General features: G+C 41.1%; 2 protein-coding genes across 3 annotated transcripts in view; both read right to left on the bottom strand.

Moving 5' to 3' along the window:
* The window catches only part of LOC118387552 (nucleus accumbens-associated protein 2-like), a 43,953-nt gene extending 37,609 nt beyond the window's left edge, over window positions 1-6,344 (bottom strand). Inside the window, exon 1 of one of the 2 annotated variants that reach the window (XM_035776019.2) lies at window positions 6,198-6,344. The gene's annotated coding sequence lies outside the window, so the exon portion shown is untranslated. The remainder of the gene's footprint in view (window positions 1-6,197) is intronic. The other variant, XM_035776017.2, reaches the window with a different exon arrangement.
* LOC118387549 (transmembrane protein 250) lies at window positions 4,791-15,028 on the bottom strand. Its single transcript, XM_035776015.2, has 4 exons — window positions 14,731-15,028; window positions 12,553-14,542; window positions 6,608-8,717; window positions 4,791-6,444 (listed from the first exon to the last, which is right to left on the bottom strand). Exon 2 carries the CDS (start codon window positions 14,345-14,347, stop codon window positions 13,928-13,930), a length of 420 nt encoding a protein of 139 aa, XP_035631908.1. The 5' UTR covers window positions 14,348-14,542; window positions 14,731-15,028; the 3' UTR covers window positions 4,791-6,444; window positions 6,608-8,717; window positions 12,553-13,927.
* Window positions 15,029-15,180: the final 152 nt, after the last annotated feature.

Below are 15,180 nucleotides of genomic sequence, written 5' to 3'. Positions count from 1 at the left end.
CCTCAGTACTTCTCTTCATTTGCTGTAATGTCTATGTGCTGTCATTCATAGTGAAACACTTGGAACAGTAAAAGGCACACATGCTCTCTGCCGCTCTCTCATTCTCCTCCTCTAACACACACGCACACACAAACTGGCGTGACATCCATGCCATGTGATCTTGCCAGGCGTTATGCCAAAGGCCAACCATGTCACTTACCAGAAACCTCACAGAGAGAAAAAGAGAGAGAGAGTAAGAGAGAGAGTGTGTGAGTGAAAGAGAGAGAGGGAGAGAAAATGGCTTTTAGTTTTGCAAGAGCTACTTGTCAAACCTCTCCACATGGAACACTGAAAAAGCATATGAAGCATTATGACAATTCTCTGTTATCGTCAATGTTCTTGAGGCAGTAGGTTCCAGGTAAAAAGGAGCACATTAGTTAGTCCTTATGTTAAATTAATATGGAGAACATGTTTACTGCCCATTGTCTCAGTTCTTGGAAGACTTCCTCTAAAGCACAGAATGAGCCAAAGTAATCAAATCAGTTACCTTTCAAGAATCTTAATAGCTCTCTTTCTCTCCCTCGCTTTCAGTGAATGTGTAGGTTAATAGTTTGTCAGTTTGTATGTGTGTGTGCATGAGTTTATGTACACTGTTTTAGTAGGTGAACAGTTAACAAAACACACTTATCTTCTCCACTTTTCTTTTAAACCTTCCTGGTACAAGGAGTTACACTGCTCGAGCTTCCTGAGGAAAACTGAAGAAAGAAATATATAAATATTAAGCACACCTTCCTAATATTGAGATGTACACCCTTTGGCCTTCATAACAGCTTCAATTGGTCGGGGCATGGACTCTACAGGGTGTTGAAAGCGTTCCACAGGTATGCTGGCCCGTGTTGACTCCAATGCTTCTCACAGTTGTGTCAAGTTGGCTGGATCTCCTTCGGGTGGTGGACCATTGTTGTTACACACGGGAAATTGTTGAGCGTGAAAAACCTAGCAGTGTTGCAGTTCTTGACACAAATTGGTGCACCTGGCACCTACTACCATACCCCGTTCAAAGGCACCTAAATCTTTAGTCTTGCCATTTCACCATCTGAATGGGACACAATTCATGTCTCAGTTGTCTCATGGCTTAAAAATCCTTCTTTAATCTGTCAACCTCCCCTTCACCTACACTGATTGAAGTGGATTTAACATGTGACATCAATAAGGGATCACTGCTTTCACCTGGATTCACCTGGTCAGGCTATGTCATAGAAAGACAACGTGTTCCTAATGTTTTATACACTCTTCTGTTTACCACCCCTACCTTGTCACAACTCAACTGATTGGCTAATTAAGAAGGAAAGAAATTCCACAAATGTACTTTTTACAAGTCACGCCTGTTAATTGAAATTCATTCCAGGTGACTACCTCGTGAAGCTGGTTGAGAGAATGCTAAGAGTGTGCAAAGCTTATTTGTACTATTTTCTATACTGTAGAATAATAGTGAGGACATAAAAACTATGAAATATGACAGCTTTACACATTCTTGGCATTCTCTCAACCAGCTTCATGAGGTAGTCACCTGGAATGCATTTCAATTAACAGGTGTGCCTTGTTAAAAGTTAATTTGTGGAATTTCTTTCCTTCTTAATGTGTTTGAGTCAATCAGTTGCATTGTGACAAGGTAGGGGTGATAAACAGAAGATAGCCCTATTTGGTAAAAGACCAAGTCCATATTATGGCAAGAACAGCTGAAATAAGCAAAGAGAAACGACAGTCCATCGTCACTTTAAGACATGAAGGTCAGTCAATCTGGAAAGTTTAAACAAGTGCAGTAACAAAAACCATCAAGCACTATGATGAAACTGGCTCTCATGAGGACGGCCAAAGGAAAGAAATACCCAGAATTACCTCTGCTGCAGTGGATAAGTTCATTAGAGTTAACTGCACCTCAGAAATTGCATCCCAAATAAATTATTAACAGAGCTCAAGTAACAGACACATCTCAACATCAACTGTTCAGAGGAGATTGTGTGAATCAGGCCTTCATGGTTGAATTGCTGCAAAGAAACCACTACTAAAGGACACCAATAAGAAGAAAAGACATACTTCTTGGGGAAAGAAACACGAGCAATTGATATTAGACCTGTGGAAATCTTCCCTTTGGTCTGATGAGCCCAAATTTTGACCGCCGTGTCTTTGGGAGATGCAAAGAAGGTGAATGGATGATCTCTGCACGTCTGGTTCCCACCGTGAAGCATGGAGGAGGTGTGATGGTGCTTTGCTGTTGACACTGTCTATGATTTATTTAGAATTCAAGGCACACTTAAACAGCATGGCCACCATAGTATTCTGCAGCGATACACCATCCCATCTGGTTTGCGCTTAGTCGGACCATCATTTGTTTTTTTCAACAAGACAATGACCCAAAACACACCTCCAGGCTGTGTAAGGGCTATTTGACCAACAAGGAGAGTGATGGAGTGCTGCATCAAGTGACCTGGCCTCCACAATCAGCTGACCTCAACCCAATTGAGATGGTTTGGGATGAGTTGGACCGCAGAGTGAAGGAAAAGCAGCCAACAAGTGCTCAGCATATGTGGGAACTCCTTCAAGACTGTTGGAAAAGCATTCCAGGTGAAGCTGGTTGAGAGAATGCCAAGTGTGCAAAGCTGTCATCAAGGCAAAGGGTGGCCACTTTGAAGACTTTTTTAAAACACTTATGTAGTTTCTACATGATTCCATATGTGTTATATCATAGTTTTGATGTCTTCACTATTACTCTACAATGTAGAAAATAGTAAAAAATAAAGAAAAACCATGAATGAGTGGGTGTGTCCAAACTTTTGACTGGTGCTGTATATATCTGACAAACAATCCACTGTTGACCAAACAAGAACCAATGCCATGCTACACCATCTACAGTTTAATTTAATCTTCCATCCAATATGCCAACATTAGTTCATATAATGCAACATACAACTTCGCTAGTTAGGCTCTATTGATAGGACAACCCACACTGTAGCTAAGGCCAGACAAAATCTGAGAAGGCAGAATTTCCTTAAGCCCTCAGAAATGATTTGAAATGAACAATATAATCAACATATCAAACACTGCTACTACAAATGCACTGTAATGGTAACAGAATAACTACAAATTAATTGACTAGATATTCTCAGAATTCTTGAAAGATGGTGAAAAACATCTCTACAGATTGTGTCTCACCATACCAGATAAACATCTATCAAACTTTATTTTCAGTCCATTTCAGACAATAATCCCAAGACACATATCATATTATAAAAACTTGAAAATGGAAAGAAAAAAGTTTTGAAAACATACCAATAACTAAACACACACACACGTCAAACAGAATCAGGCAGCACAGTATGACAGAACCCACTTCACATCTAAATGACAGGAACTGTGTACTGGACTCAGTTGACAACATGATGGGATCTGTGACAACACTGCTGGCCCAGAGCAACCATACATACATACATACAGTAAAGATGATGAGGAAATAATGTATGTCTGCCCTGTATCACCTACCATGCACACTGCCATCCCATTGCCTCATGATCATCTCTAGATGGCCTCACAGAAAGAAGCCAGATGGGTAGTGCCTTTTTACACAGAGCATTTGTAGTGTGGTCCCTCCCTCCCTCCCTCTCGTCAAGTGCACTAGTTAAACCAAGGAGCCAATGAGACAGAAATCAAGGCGTTATTTTTCAGCTAGCACTGTAAACAAAGAATTAGAATCTCATCTCAAATATTGGTTGTCAAATGAATAACATTTACCCCCAAATACTATAAGTGAAATATTTTCTCGCACTCCAAGCACCAAGTACAGTAGCAACAGAAGTACAAAAATATGTACTGGTAAAGCAACATAGTGGGTGGGTCCTACAATGCTGGATAATAAACACAGAGGTGGAAGGTGACAGGAAACCTAAACATTTCCTTTACAGTTGATTGCCCCGATGTTAAAGAGTCCATACTGTTCAGCCAAGCGTCTGATGAAGGGTAAAGCCAGTTGAGCGAACCCTACAACCTCTCTCTCTCTCTCCCTCTTTCCCTACCCTTTCTCCCCATGTACGTGTCTCTAACTGTGTATGTGTCTCTCTCTCTCTCTCTTCTCACCGCCCCCCTTTGCCCCCCGTGGAATGTTTCGTAGTGTGGAGCCTATGGAGGAAGGGCATCCCAGGACACAGCATACAAAAATACAGCTGTTGGGCGCCATCACAGAGTTTGGCAGCCGTCCAACTCAAAGATGGGCGACGGTAAAGGCCTCGGGTTGAGAAAAAAAAGAACACTCTTTCCATGTATGTCGTTGTTAAACATTAAAGATAAGAACTTGGCAGTACACCTCGTGGCCCTCACTGACTTCCCAGCAATAAAGCAAAGAACTATGAAAGAGGTGTCATCGTGTGGAGTCTATAGACAGGTAGGCACGTACAGACCTACACACAAACATACACTGAGCTTTTAGGTTTAGATTGAGATCATAAGCAGAGTGTTGGGAGTCTCTCTGTCTGTATATTCTTCTCTTGTTTGGTATGACAGCTGAGATGGATTTCACAGTGTTGAGAGCTGTGTGTGAAAGGCAAACCTGTAGGCTTGGAGTGCTGGATGTCAGCCATGTTAGTTAAAGCTACACACACACACAAGAAGCAAATGAGGCCAACCTCTAACCTGACACCGCCCATTCCACCTCATATTGATGAAAACATCTTGGAAAGATAAAATAGAGGGGCCATCTTGCAATGTACTGGTCTATGAATCATGAATCATCTCTAAACAAGAAACACTAAACAACAGACAGTGTGGTGTGTGTGTGTGTGTGTGTGTGTGTGTGTGTGTGTGTGTGTGTGTGTGTGTGTGTGTGTGTGTGTGTGTGTGTGTGTGTGTGTGTGTGTGTGTGTGAGAGAGAGAGAGAGAGAGAGACAAAAATAGAGAAAGACAGCAGAGAGAGAGAGAGAGAGAGAGAGAGAGAGAGAGAGAGAGAGAGAGAGAGAGAGTGAGAGCAGGAAATGAAGAAATTGCCACGAGCTACACGCAAGGCCCAAACAATACAGTAGGCATTGTGTGTAGTCACATGTCAGGGGTTTCATGGGATGCAGACAGTAACACAGAAGTCAGACCCCAGGTCATATAGAAGCACTGATCCAGTATGGTACTGTCAGAGTAAATGGTTGTAAATCAGGGACTCTGTCAAAATTCTGCAATTTTTAGCCAACAAATAGCAAGGATGTAGCCTATTGATTCCATTGAATCAATAATGGACTATATAAACTGTACTATGCATTTATTCACAAACAACATAATTTATAAGTATCCTATGGAGACACGTGAATAAGGCAGGCACATTCAAACGAGTACAGACCCATAATACAGTATCAGATAGAATTACAAGAAAACATCTTGGATACATTTATAAGCACTTCTCTAAACTGAAACCTTTATAGTCTACTCCTAATGCTTTGACAGGTATAGATTGATTTTCTGTACACTATGACTTAACATGTTAAGTTAGCACTGAGGACATAAAAGTACTAATATATATAAGGTGGTTGAAGCCTATATTAATAGCACACAATATGCCGGTCTGATTGCAGTGAGTTACTGTAGCCTCTCTCATTTGGATACCATAACTTTAAGATCCACAGCTATGAATAGGCTACATGGTATGCAACATATGTGTGGGTCTATGGTTAGGCGGCTACATGTGTTGTATAATGCCTATAGCCTACAGGGGTGCGTTTTTGGTTGAACTTGATAATGACGCAATGACCGATATCATTCCACTTTCGCCACTCATCCTGTTTGAAACATTGCAGGATATCTTGTTGACTAATAAAAAGTGTTACATTTCATACAGTTAATTGGCAAAGTATCATAACATTTCAAAACATCTGCACAAATTCCTGTAGTCTATTTGAGGGTTATATTTTTCGGAAATTCAGTTGCATTAAATCAACATCATGATTCTAACAAAACCTCAAAATCTACGAAATTGTTATTCTACAAAACTATTAAAGTGAAATATATGTTTAGCCTATGTCAATGTCGCTATGTCATCCGATAATTGATGTAGGCTATCAAGCGATGGATATGAAAGATGGGTAGATTAACTCTACATTACGAGGAAATAAAACATGGCAAAAACATATGCGTTAAATAAACACTATAGGCGTGTATATCAAACCAAGTTGAAGGCGAATGTTTACCCGGTATGTCGGTCCTCCATAAAAGGGTAGTCAGTAGTCGGCACTCCGCACAGCGTTATTTCTTCAGATGTAAAGTTTGCAGGGTCCGTGGCCGTCTGTAGCACAGGCAGGCCCCGAGTGCACCTCGATTGCTAGCTCCAAGGACTGTATCGCTCGCTCTCCTATCTTGAACGATCGCCCCCCATCTCTCTCCTTCTTTGCGTGCCTCTAGTCCTTGTGCGGGGTGTGAATTCCGATCACATGGACGCTATATGAATTGTGCGCAGACTGACATCATTATACATGTGATATACTTTCATCAAGACAGCCTAGGCGTCTAGAGGCTACTGTATAGTCTTTCAGATGTTACTGTACTTTATTGTAAATACAATAAACAGTTGCCATAAAGGGCATGTGGTAGGCGTACTCACCTTTTAGTTGACACCTTTACACGAACTCGATACACTGATGAGTCTTAAATGCGTATTTCCAAACCAAATGGTATTCATATGACAGAATTCAGGACAAAGGAAGCAGCTATACTTGACCAAGTGAATTGTTTTACTCTATGAGGGGTGCGCTCTGGAGAGCATTTACATGCACGGTTAACTCACGTGGCCTATGCGACGACTGTTGCATGACGTGTATGTCTGTAGTTTATAACTTTGGGGACCGACTGCGGGCTACATAACATAACATGACCTCAAGTCAACTGTCCCCTAACTACTGTATCCGTTTTACTGTAGTGAATCCACATACCACCCCCTAATGTCAGAAAACAAAATTGATTTACATTCACTGACATGCCTCAGTCTATCCATGACTACAGTATATACTGTATTTCCATAAAAGCTGATATATTTCATGTTTGTAAACCATGCCCTTAAGCCTTAACTAACTGTGCTTTTCAAAGCCTAAAGCAGTTGATCTTAACTATGTAAAATGAGGCAGAAAATAGTCCCACAAATCATTAAACATATTTGAATGTGTGCATATCAACACAGTGTATACTATGCCCACTGGTTATATAAAGTCATCGGTAATGGTTCAAATCACACTGTCATTATTATTGTATACCTTTTAGAATGTATCCTAATGTACAGTATATCCTTATACAAGTCAATATTGTAAAATAACTATTACAACACAATAGGGAAATGTGTCTATACAGTACCAGTCAAAAGTTTGGACACACCCACTCATTCAAGGTTTTTTTAAATATTTTTTTACTATTTTCTACATTGTAGAATAATAGTGAATACATCAATACTATGAAATAACACTTATTGAATCAAAGTGGCCACCCTTTAACAAGAGTATGCAGAGCTGTCATGAATGTATCCTCTGCAGCAAAGGTAACACTGGGTATTCCTTTCCTGTGGTGGTCCTCACGAGAGCCCGTTTCATCATAGCGCTTGATGATTTTTGCGACTGCACTTGAAGAAACTTCAAAAGTTCTTGACATTTTCCGGATTGACTGACCTTCATGGCTTAAAGTAATGATGGACTGTATTTTCTCTTTGCTTATTTGAGCTTTTCCTGACATAAAATGGGCTTTGTCTTTTACCAAATAGGGCTATCTTCTGTATACCCCCCTATCTTGTCACAACACAAATGATTGGCTCAAATGCATTATGAAGGAAAGAAATTCCACAAATGAACTTAACAAGGCACACCTGTTAATTGAAATGCATTCCGGGTGACTACCTCATGAAAGCTGGTTGAGAAAAGCTAAGAGTGTGCAAAGCTGTCGTCAAGGCAAAAGGTTGCTACTTTGAATAATCTCAAATATAAAATAGATTTAGATTTGTTTTAACACTTTTTTTTATTCCATGTGTCATTTCATAGTTTTGATGTCTTCACTATTATTCTACAATGTAGAAAAGAGTAAAAATAAAGAAAAACCCTTGAATGAGTTGGTGTGGAGCTGGGTTCATCCAAAGTCTTGGGCATGTCCCAAATCATTCAAATGGTTTTAACTCCTTTCCTTAATATTGAGTGCTGATCTGAAACAGACTGACTAGAGAAAGCAGTATGGTGGAAACTGAGCTCTCTTACCGTTTAAGTACTGAAACAGAAGCTGTGACGAACTAACTAGTGCTCCATTTGTAACCAAGTGGGAAGTGGGAATTTACCACACACTACTGGAGAAATATCCACTTGAATGGCCTCTAACTGATAATTACTAGTGTGAAACTCGTCCATCATCCTGAGCTCCCACATGCTGACCTCTGACGTCACTTACCTGGAAATGACCTGGATAACAGAATTGTCTGCAGTTAAATGCAACAAAAACATTGCTTTTTATAAATTATCTGTTAATATGGTTTTTGAACACTATAATTTGTTAACAAGCATGATAACTGCACTTTTAGTTTATGGTTTACACAGTTTGTTGGCCATTAGCCAATCGCGTTTCTGAACAAGTTCAAAGCATGTGAATGCATCCAACTGGTATTTACGACTTCACAACTGGTTGATTCACACCTCCCACTTGGTTACGAATGCAGCATTGGGCACGGACCTTCTCCTGGACAGGCCCTAGGGTTGCAGGAAAGGGAACAAGGAAAGGAGAAATTAAGCAGGATCTTGGTACTTAAAATGAACAATGAGCCACAGTTATAATCACTGATAGATACATGTTATGAATAGGTTTTCATTCAATAATTTCAACCTGTCCTTATCAGATCAGTCCTAGTGTAGGAAAGAAGATGAGGAAAGGAGGCTATATAAGGACATTGGGACACAGCCATGGCCATTGTTATGGTTGGCAGAGACCGAAGGTGTCTGGCTGTGATTGGCTACTGTGTTCTCAGGGAGGCAGAACAGAGCGTTGTCTCTGTGAGAGCGATTCTGGGACCATGTGAGGAACTACATTTTGATATTATGAGCGCTTCACCCAAAGCCACTCACAATAACTAACTTGCATTGTTACAGACTCGATGACACAGCCCCAGCAACAGGCCATGTCCATGGCAGATATTATTGGTATCAATAAGACAATATGTACACAGGCTTATCCATATATTTTACAGCACGATACATTAGCTTTTTTTTCTCAACAGAGGATGTATAAAATAATAATGTTAGCTATGAATATAATGTCTGTCACCTGGGGAGTCAATTTAAACACCCATACTGAATATATCCTTTATTTTTAGAATAAACATTGTCACTTGTTTTCCTCAAATTCATACAAGACAGCATGTTTTTTTCCTTCTAGAGTGTTGAGGGGCATGCTATCCCTCATACACCAAACTAAAGTAAGATTTATTATTACAGAAGTCTTAGTGATATGGTATATATGCACCCACATTTTGCAGGCAAATAGCACCAAGGCGTGTCACTCAGGGATTCTTGAAAGTCAGGACAGTCCTTGCCGGCAGGGAAACTTTATTTTTTTATACAGTGGGGCCAAAAAGTATTTAGTCAGCCACCAATTGTGCAAGTTCTCCCACTTAAAAAGATGAGAGAGGCCTGTAATTTTCATCATAAGTACACTTCAACGATGACAGACAAAACGAGAAAAAAAATCCAGACAATCACAGTGTAGGATTTTTAATGAATTTATTAGCAAAATATGGTGGAAAATACGTATTTGGTCAATAACAAAAGTTTATCTCAATACTTTGTTATATACCCTTTGTTGGCAATGACAGAGGTCAAACGTTTTCTGTAAGTCTTCACAAGGTTTTCACACACTGTTGCTGGTATTTTGGCCCATTCCTCCATGCAGATCTCCTCTAGAGCAGTGAGGTTTTGTGGCTGTTGCTGGGCAACACGGACGTTCAACTCCCTCCAAAGATTTTCTATGAGGTTGAGATCTGGAGACTGGCTAGGCCACTCCAGGACCTTGAAATGCTTCTTACGAAGCCACTCCTTCATTGCCCAGGCGGTGTGTTTGGGATCATTGTCATGCTGAAAGACCCAGCCACATTTCATCTTCAATGCCCTTGCTGATGAAAGGAGGTTTTCACTCAAAATCTCACAATACATGGCCCCATTCATTCTTTCCTTTACACGGATCAGTCGTCCTGGTCCCTTTGCAGAAAAACAGCCCCAAAGCATGATGTTTCCATCCCCACGCTTCACAGTAGGTATGGTGTTCTTTGGATGCAACCCAGCATTCTTTGTCCTCCAAACACGAAAAGTTCTATTTTGTTTCATCTGACCATATGACATTCTCCCAATCTTCTTCTGGATCATCCAAATGCTCTCTAGCAAACTTCAGACGGGCCTGGACATGTACTGGCATAAGCAGGGGGACACGTCTGGCACTGCAGGATTTGTGTCCCTGGCGCCGTAGTGTGTTACTGATGGTAGGCTTTGCTACTTTGGTCCCAGCTCTCTGCAGGTCATTCACTTGGTCCCCCCGTGTGGTTCTGGGATTTTTGCTCACCATTCTTGTGATCATTTTGACCCCACGGGGTGAGATCTTGCATGGAGCCCCAGATCGAGGGAGATTATCAGTGGTCTTGTATGTCTTCCATTTCCTAATAATTGCTCCCACAGTTGATTTCTTCAAACCAAGCTGCTTACCTATTGCAGATTCAGTTTTCCCAGCCTGGTGAAGGTCTACAATTTTGTTTCTGGTGTCCTTTGACAGCTCTTTGGTCTTGGCCATAGTGGAGTTTGGAGTGTGACTATTTGAGGTTGTGGACAGGTGTCTTTTATACTGATAACAAGTTCAAACAGGTGCCATTAATACAGGTAACGAGTAGAGGACAGAGGAGCATCTTAAAGAAGTTGTTACAGGTCTGTGAGAGCCAGAAATCTTGCTTGTTTGTAGGTGACCAAATACTTATTTTCCACCATAATTTGCAAATAAATTCATTAAAAATCCTTTTTTCTTTTTCATTTTGTCTGTCATAGTTGAAGTGTACCTATGATGAAAATTACAGGCCTCTCTCATCTTTTTAAGTGGGAGAACTTGCACAATTGGTGGCTGACTAAATACTTTTTTGCCCCACTGTAGTTTTATACTTTATAAAGGGGAATTTAAAATAATATATTTTCAATATTACACATTTCCATATCGGCTCTGTAACTTGAAATTCCATTGTCCTGAGCAAAGGATCCCAATTTGAAACTCTCTCACAAAAAAAACTGCCAATAGTTAATGTAAACTGAAAAATGACCTTATGTAGTTTCTTGCAATAGCCCCTTGAGTTTAAAGAGTATTTCTCTCAAAAACTGTAATTCCTAAAAAAATGTGTCAGGTGATGTTGTGAACTCCGTCACATGTTTAAAATCCTAAATTAATCAGGATTAAGCATGGTCAGCTCCACCATTCATGTCCCCATTATACATGTATGTATAATGGCCGCACATGGTCTGTCATTTAAAAAAAAAAAAGTTTGATATTTAAAGAAAACATTGAAATCACCACGGTGACAAGTTCACAACCATAGACTCCACCTGCATGATAGGATATTAATTTTGGAACAAATATATTTTTTAAATTTTATTTAACTAGGCAAGTCAGTTAAGAACAAATTCTGCTTTAAAATGACGGCCTACACCGGCCAAATTTGAACGACACTGGGCCAATTGTGCGCCGCCCAATACGATCCCAATCACGTCCGGTTGTGATACAGCCTGGATACGTTAGAATAAATTTGATTTTAGAGTCACACAGCAACTTCAGAAGAACACATTTGCTACTTTGTATAGCACTTTAATGAAGATGAAAAAATAGTTTTTTTGTCAACTCCGTAAAACATCAACTCTGTCAGATTTTTGTCTAACATCAACTCCGTCAGAGTGCTGAAAGATCTGATAGAATGGTTATATTTCTATTGGGGGTTTTCAAATAAAACATTTTTGTACATTTGACAAATGTTTCTATTGAAGCAAAAATGTATGTTTTGAGTATTTGTTGTCAACTCCGTCAGTGGCTTGTCAACTCTGTCAATGATGGCCAGCCCTATGTGTTAATATTAAAAAATATATATTTTAAATCACTGTTCTGCAACACATGCTTCAACTATTGACACATTTGCTGTGCGAGACCGAAGGGATAATGTTTGCTTAATAAATGTTGTTTTATGTTTTAAATCAGGAAAAACATGCCAAAATGCTAACGAAATTAGTCCGGAAGCATTATATAGCGCTATAAAACAAAACAAAAAGAAGTTTGGAGATTAGATTATTCAAATATGTAATTATAGCAGTGTTAGAATGAAACAAGCAAGGCCTTTAAACACTTGTTGGACAATACATGTAAAAATGAAATGCCTTTTATGGTGTCTGACAGAGTTGACATAAATCCAATTAGTTGCATTTTTAAAAATAAATATACAGAATTAGGTTGTTCCTTTACATGGTTTGATAGCTAATACTAATATACACTACATGACCAAAAGTATGTGGATACCTGCTCAATGAAAATCTCATTCCAAAATCATGGGCATTCATATGGAGTGGTTTTCCCTTTGCTGCTATAACAGCCTCCACTCTTCAGGGAAGGCTTTCCACTAGATGTTGGAACATTGCTGTGGCGACTTGCTTTCAGTCAGACACAAGAGCATTATGAGGCCTGACACTGATGTTCGGCGATTGGGCATGGCTCGCAGTCGGCGTTCCAATTCATCCCAAAGGTGTTTTATAGGGTTGAGGTCAGGGCTCTGTGCAGGCCAGTCAAGTTCTTCTACACCAATCTCGACAAACCATTTCTGTATGAACCTCGCTTTGTGCATGGGGGCATTGTCATGCTGAAACAGGAAAGGACCTTCCCCAAACTGTTGCCACAAAGTTAGAAGCACAGAATAGTCTAGAATGTTATTGTATGCTGTAGTGTTAAGATTTCCCTTTACTGGAACTAAGGGGCCTAGCCCAAACCATGAAAAACAGCCCCAGGACATCCTTCCTCCTCCAACAAACTTTACAGTTGGCACTATTGGAACAAGTAGCCTTCTCCTGGCATCCGACAAATCCAGATTTGTCCGTTGGACTACCAGATGGTGAAGCGTGATTCATCACTCCAGAGAACGCATTTCCACTGCTCCAGAGTCCAATGGCGGTGAGCTTTACACCATTCCAGCCGACGCTTGTCATTGCACATGGTGGTCTTAGGCTTGTGTGTGGCTGCTCGGCAATGGAAACCCATTTCACGAAGCTCCCAACTAACAGTTTTTGTGCTGAAGTTGGTTCCAGATGCAGTTTGGAACTCGGTAGCGAGTGTTACAATTGAGTATAGATGATTTTTACGCGCTTCAGCGATCCCGTTCTGTGAGCTTGTGTGGCCTACCATTTCGTGGCTAAGTCCTAGACGTTTCCACTTCACAATAACAGCACTTACAGTTGACCGGGGCAGCTCTGGCACGGCAATATTTTTACGAATTGACTTGTTGGAAATGTGGCATCCTATGATGGTGCCACGTTGAAAGTAACTGAGCTCTTCAGTAAGGCCACTCTACTGCCAATGTTTGTGTATGGAGATTGCATGGCTGTGTGCTTGATTTTATACAACTGTCAGTGAAGGGTGATCCTGAAATAGCCAAATCCACTCATTTGAAGGGCTGTCCACATACTTTTCTGTGTGTGTTTGTGAAAAAAAGTATGATTGTCTGGTCTTTCATGAATACCTGCACTATATAATCTGTCCACCTTTTATTCCTGGTCATCCTCACGCCTTCATCACAACTGCTGCTGTGTGTAGCGTTTTGGTACAAAATGGCTGCCGTGCATCACTCAGGTGGATGTCTGACATTGGCATAAAACAGTGATCCATGGTCTGTTGTAACCAGACGCTACATGTCCACAAACACCAAGAAGCACCAGCCCAGGCCTCCCACCAGGAACATTGTGACCTGCATACTGTAGATGAACAGGTTGTTGAGCACCCCAAAGTCAAAGCGCCGGTGTCCTAGCAACAGCAGGATCACGGACAGCTTGTACTGCAGCCGCAGGAAAAGGCGCGCGCTCACGTACTGCAGGCAGAAGAGAGCAGACAGCGACACCCAGAGGAGGGAGGTCAGAAGGCTGCAGCCAAAGTAGAGCAGGAAGCGCAGGAAGCCGTACATGCAGCGCGAGCGCAGGTACAGGTCAAAGTTGTTGTACTTGGTGCGCACAAGCTGGGTGGTGCGCGCCGGCCCGCAGGCCGAGTGCATGCAGGTGGTGTGGGGGCCATGGAAGCTGCGCACTCGCCGAGGGATAGGGATCACAGGCATGAGTGGGTGAATTGAGGTCTAGGTTTCTGCGGGGAGTCCCGGCAACAGGCTTCGTCCTCTGCTTCATGGGTGGTGAAGGTTAGCATCATTGGCTGGCTTTTAGTGCTTAGCACGGGACCACAGGCATGGAATGTAGGTCTCTGATTAGGCCTGTTTGGTGTATGTTGCTACGTGCATCCAAAAGGCAACAGGGCTCTGTAAAGAGGGAACAACATATTTACAAATACACATGGACAAGGAGCTCTCCATCTCTCTCACACACACACACACACACACACACACACACACACACACACACACACACACACACACACACACACACACACACAATGGATGTAACCTAGACGTGGTCACTAGGCCTAATGTGCTCAAATTGTACACACCGTTCGTTTAGAAAATGGACATTGCGTTTTCTTGAAAGATCTCGTGAACACTGAATTCTCAGCAATCGATTCGATGCTGCATGACTTTCTCAAACGTCTTCCTATTCACCACAATGGTGGTGAAACGACTGATGCAAGTCAACATGTTATATAACTCGTTGGACAAAGATATATACCCAAAGTAACAAACTGAGTAGTTGCAGCAATTCCCTCGGATACCACGTTCCTTTGATATAAATGGCTATACTTGCTAATGTAACTCAACAGCGGCGGTAGGGTGTTGCTCTGACAACCGGTGAATACGTCCTGTCGTAAAATATTTGTCATTCTTCTCAAGACAAAATCTGAAATTTAAAGGAGAAGAGCCCTAATTATTTGGGATTTTACTCTAGCAGCAGTCAAATAGGGAAATGGTTCCAATCGTTTTTCCATAGGGAATTTAAGAAACAC

Source organism: Oncorhynchus keta, chromosome 9 (assembly GCF_023373465.1).
Source record: "Oncorhynchus keta strain PuntledgeMale-10-30-2019 chromosome 9, Oket_V2, whole genome shotgun sequence".
NCBI lineage: Eukaryota > Metazoa > Chordata > Actinopteri > Salmoniformes > Salmonidae > Oncorhynchus > Oncorhynchus keta.
The sequence above is the reverse complement of the archived record's forward strand: the minus strand, read 5'-3'. Positions and strand labels throughout refer to the sequence as shown.

Bases quoted from the DNA above. Each gene is read 5' to 3' on its own strand.
- LOC118387549 (XM_035776015.2), bottom strand. From the start codon at position 14,347: ATGCCTGTGATCCCTATCCCTCGGCGAGTGCGCAGCTTCCATGGCCCC.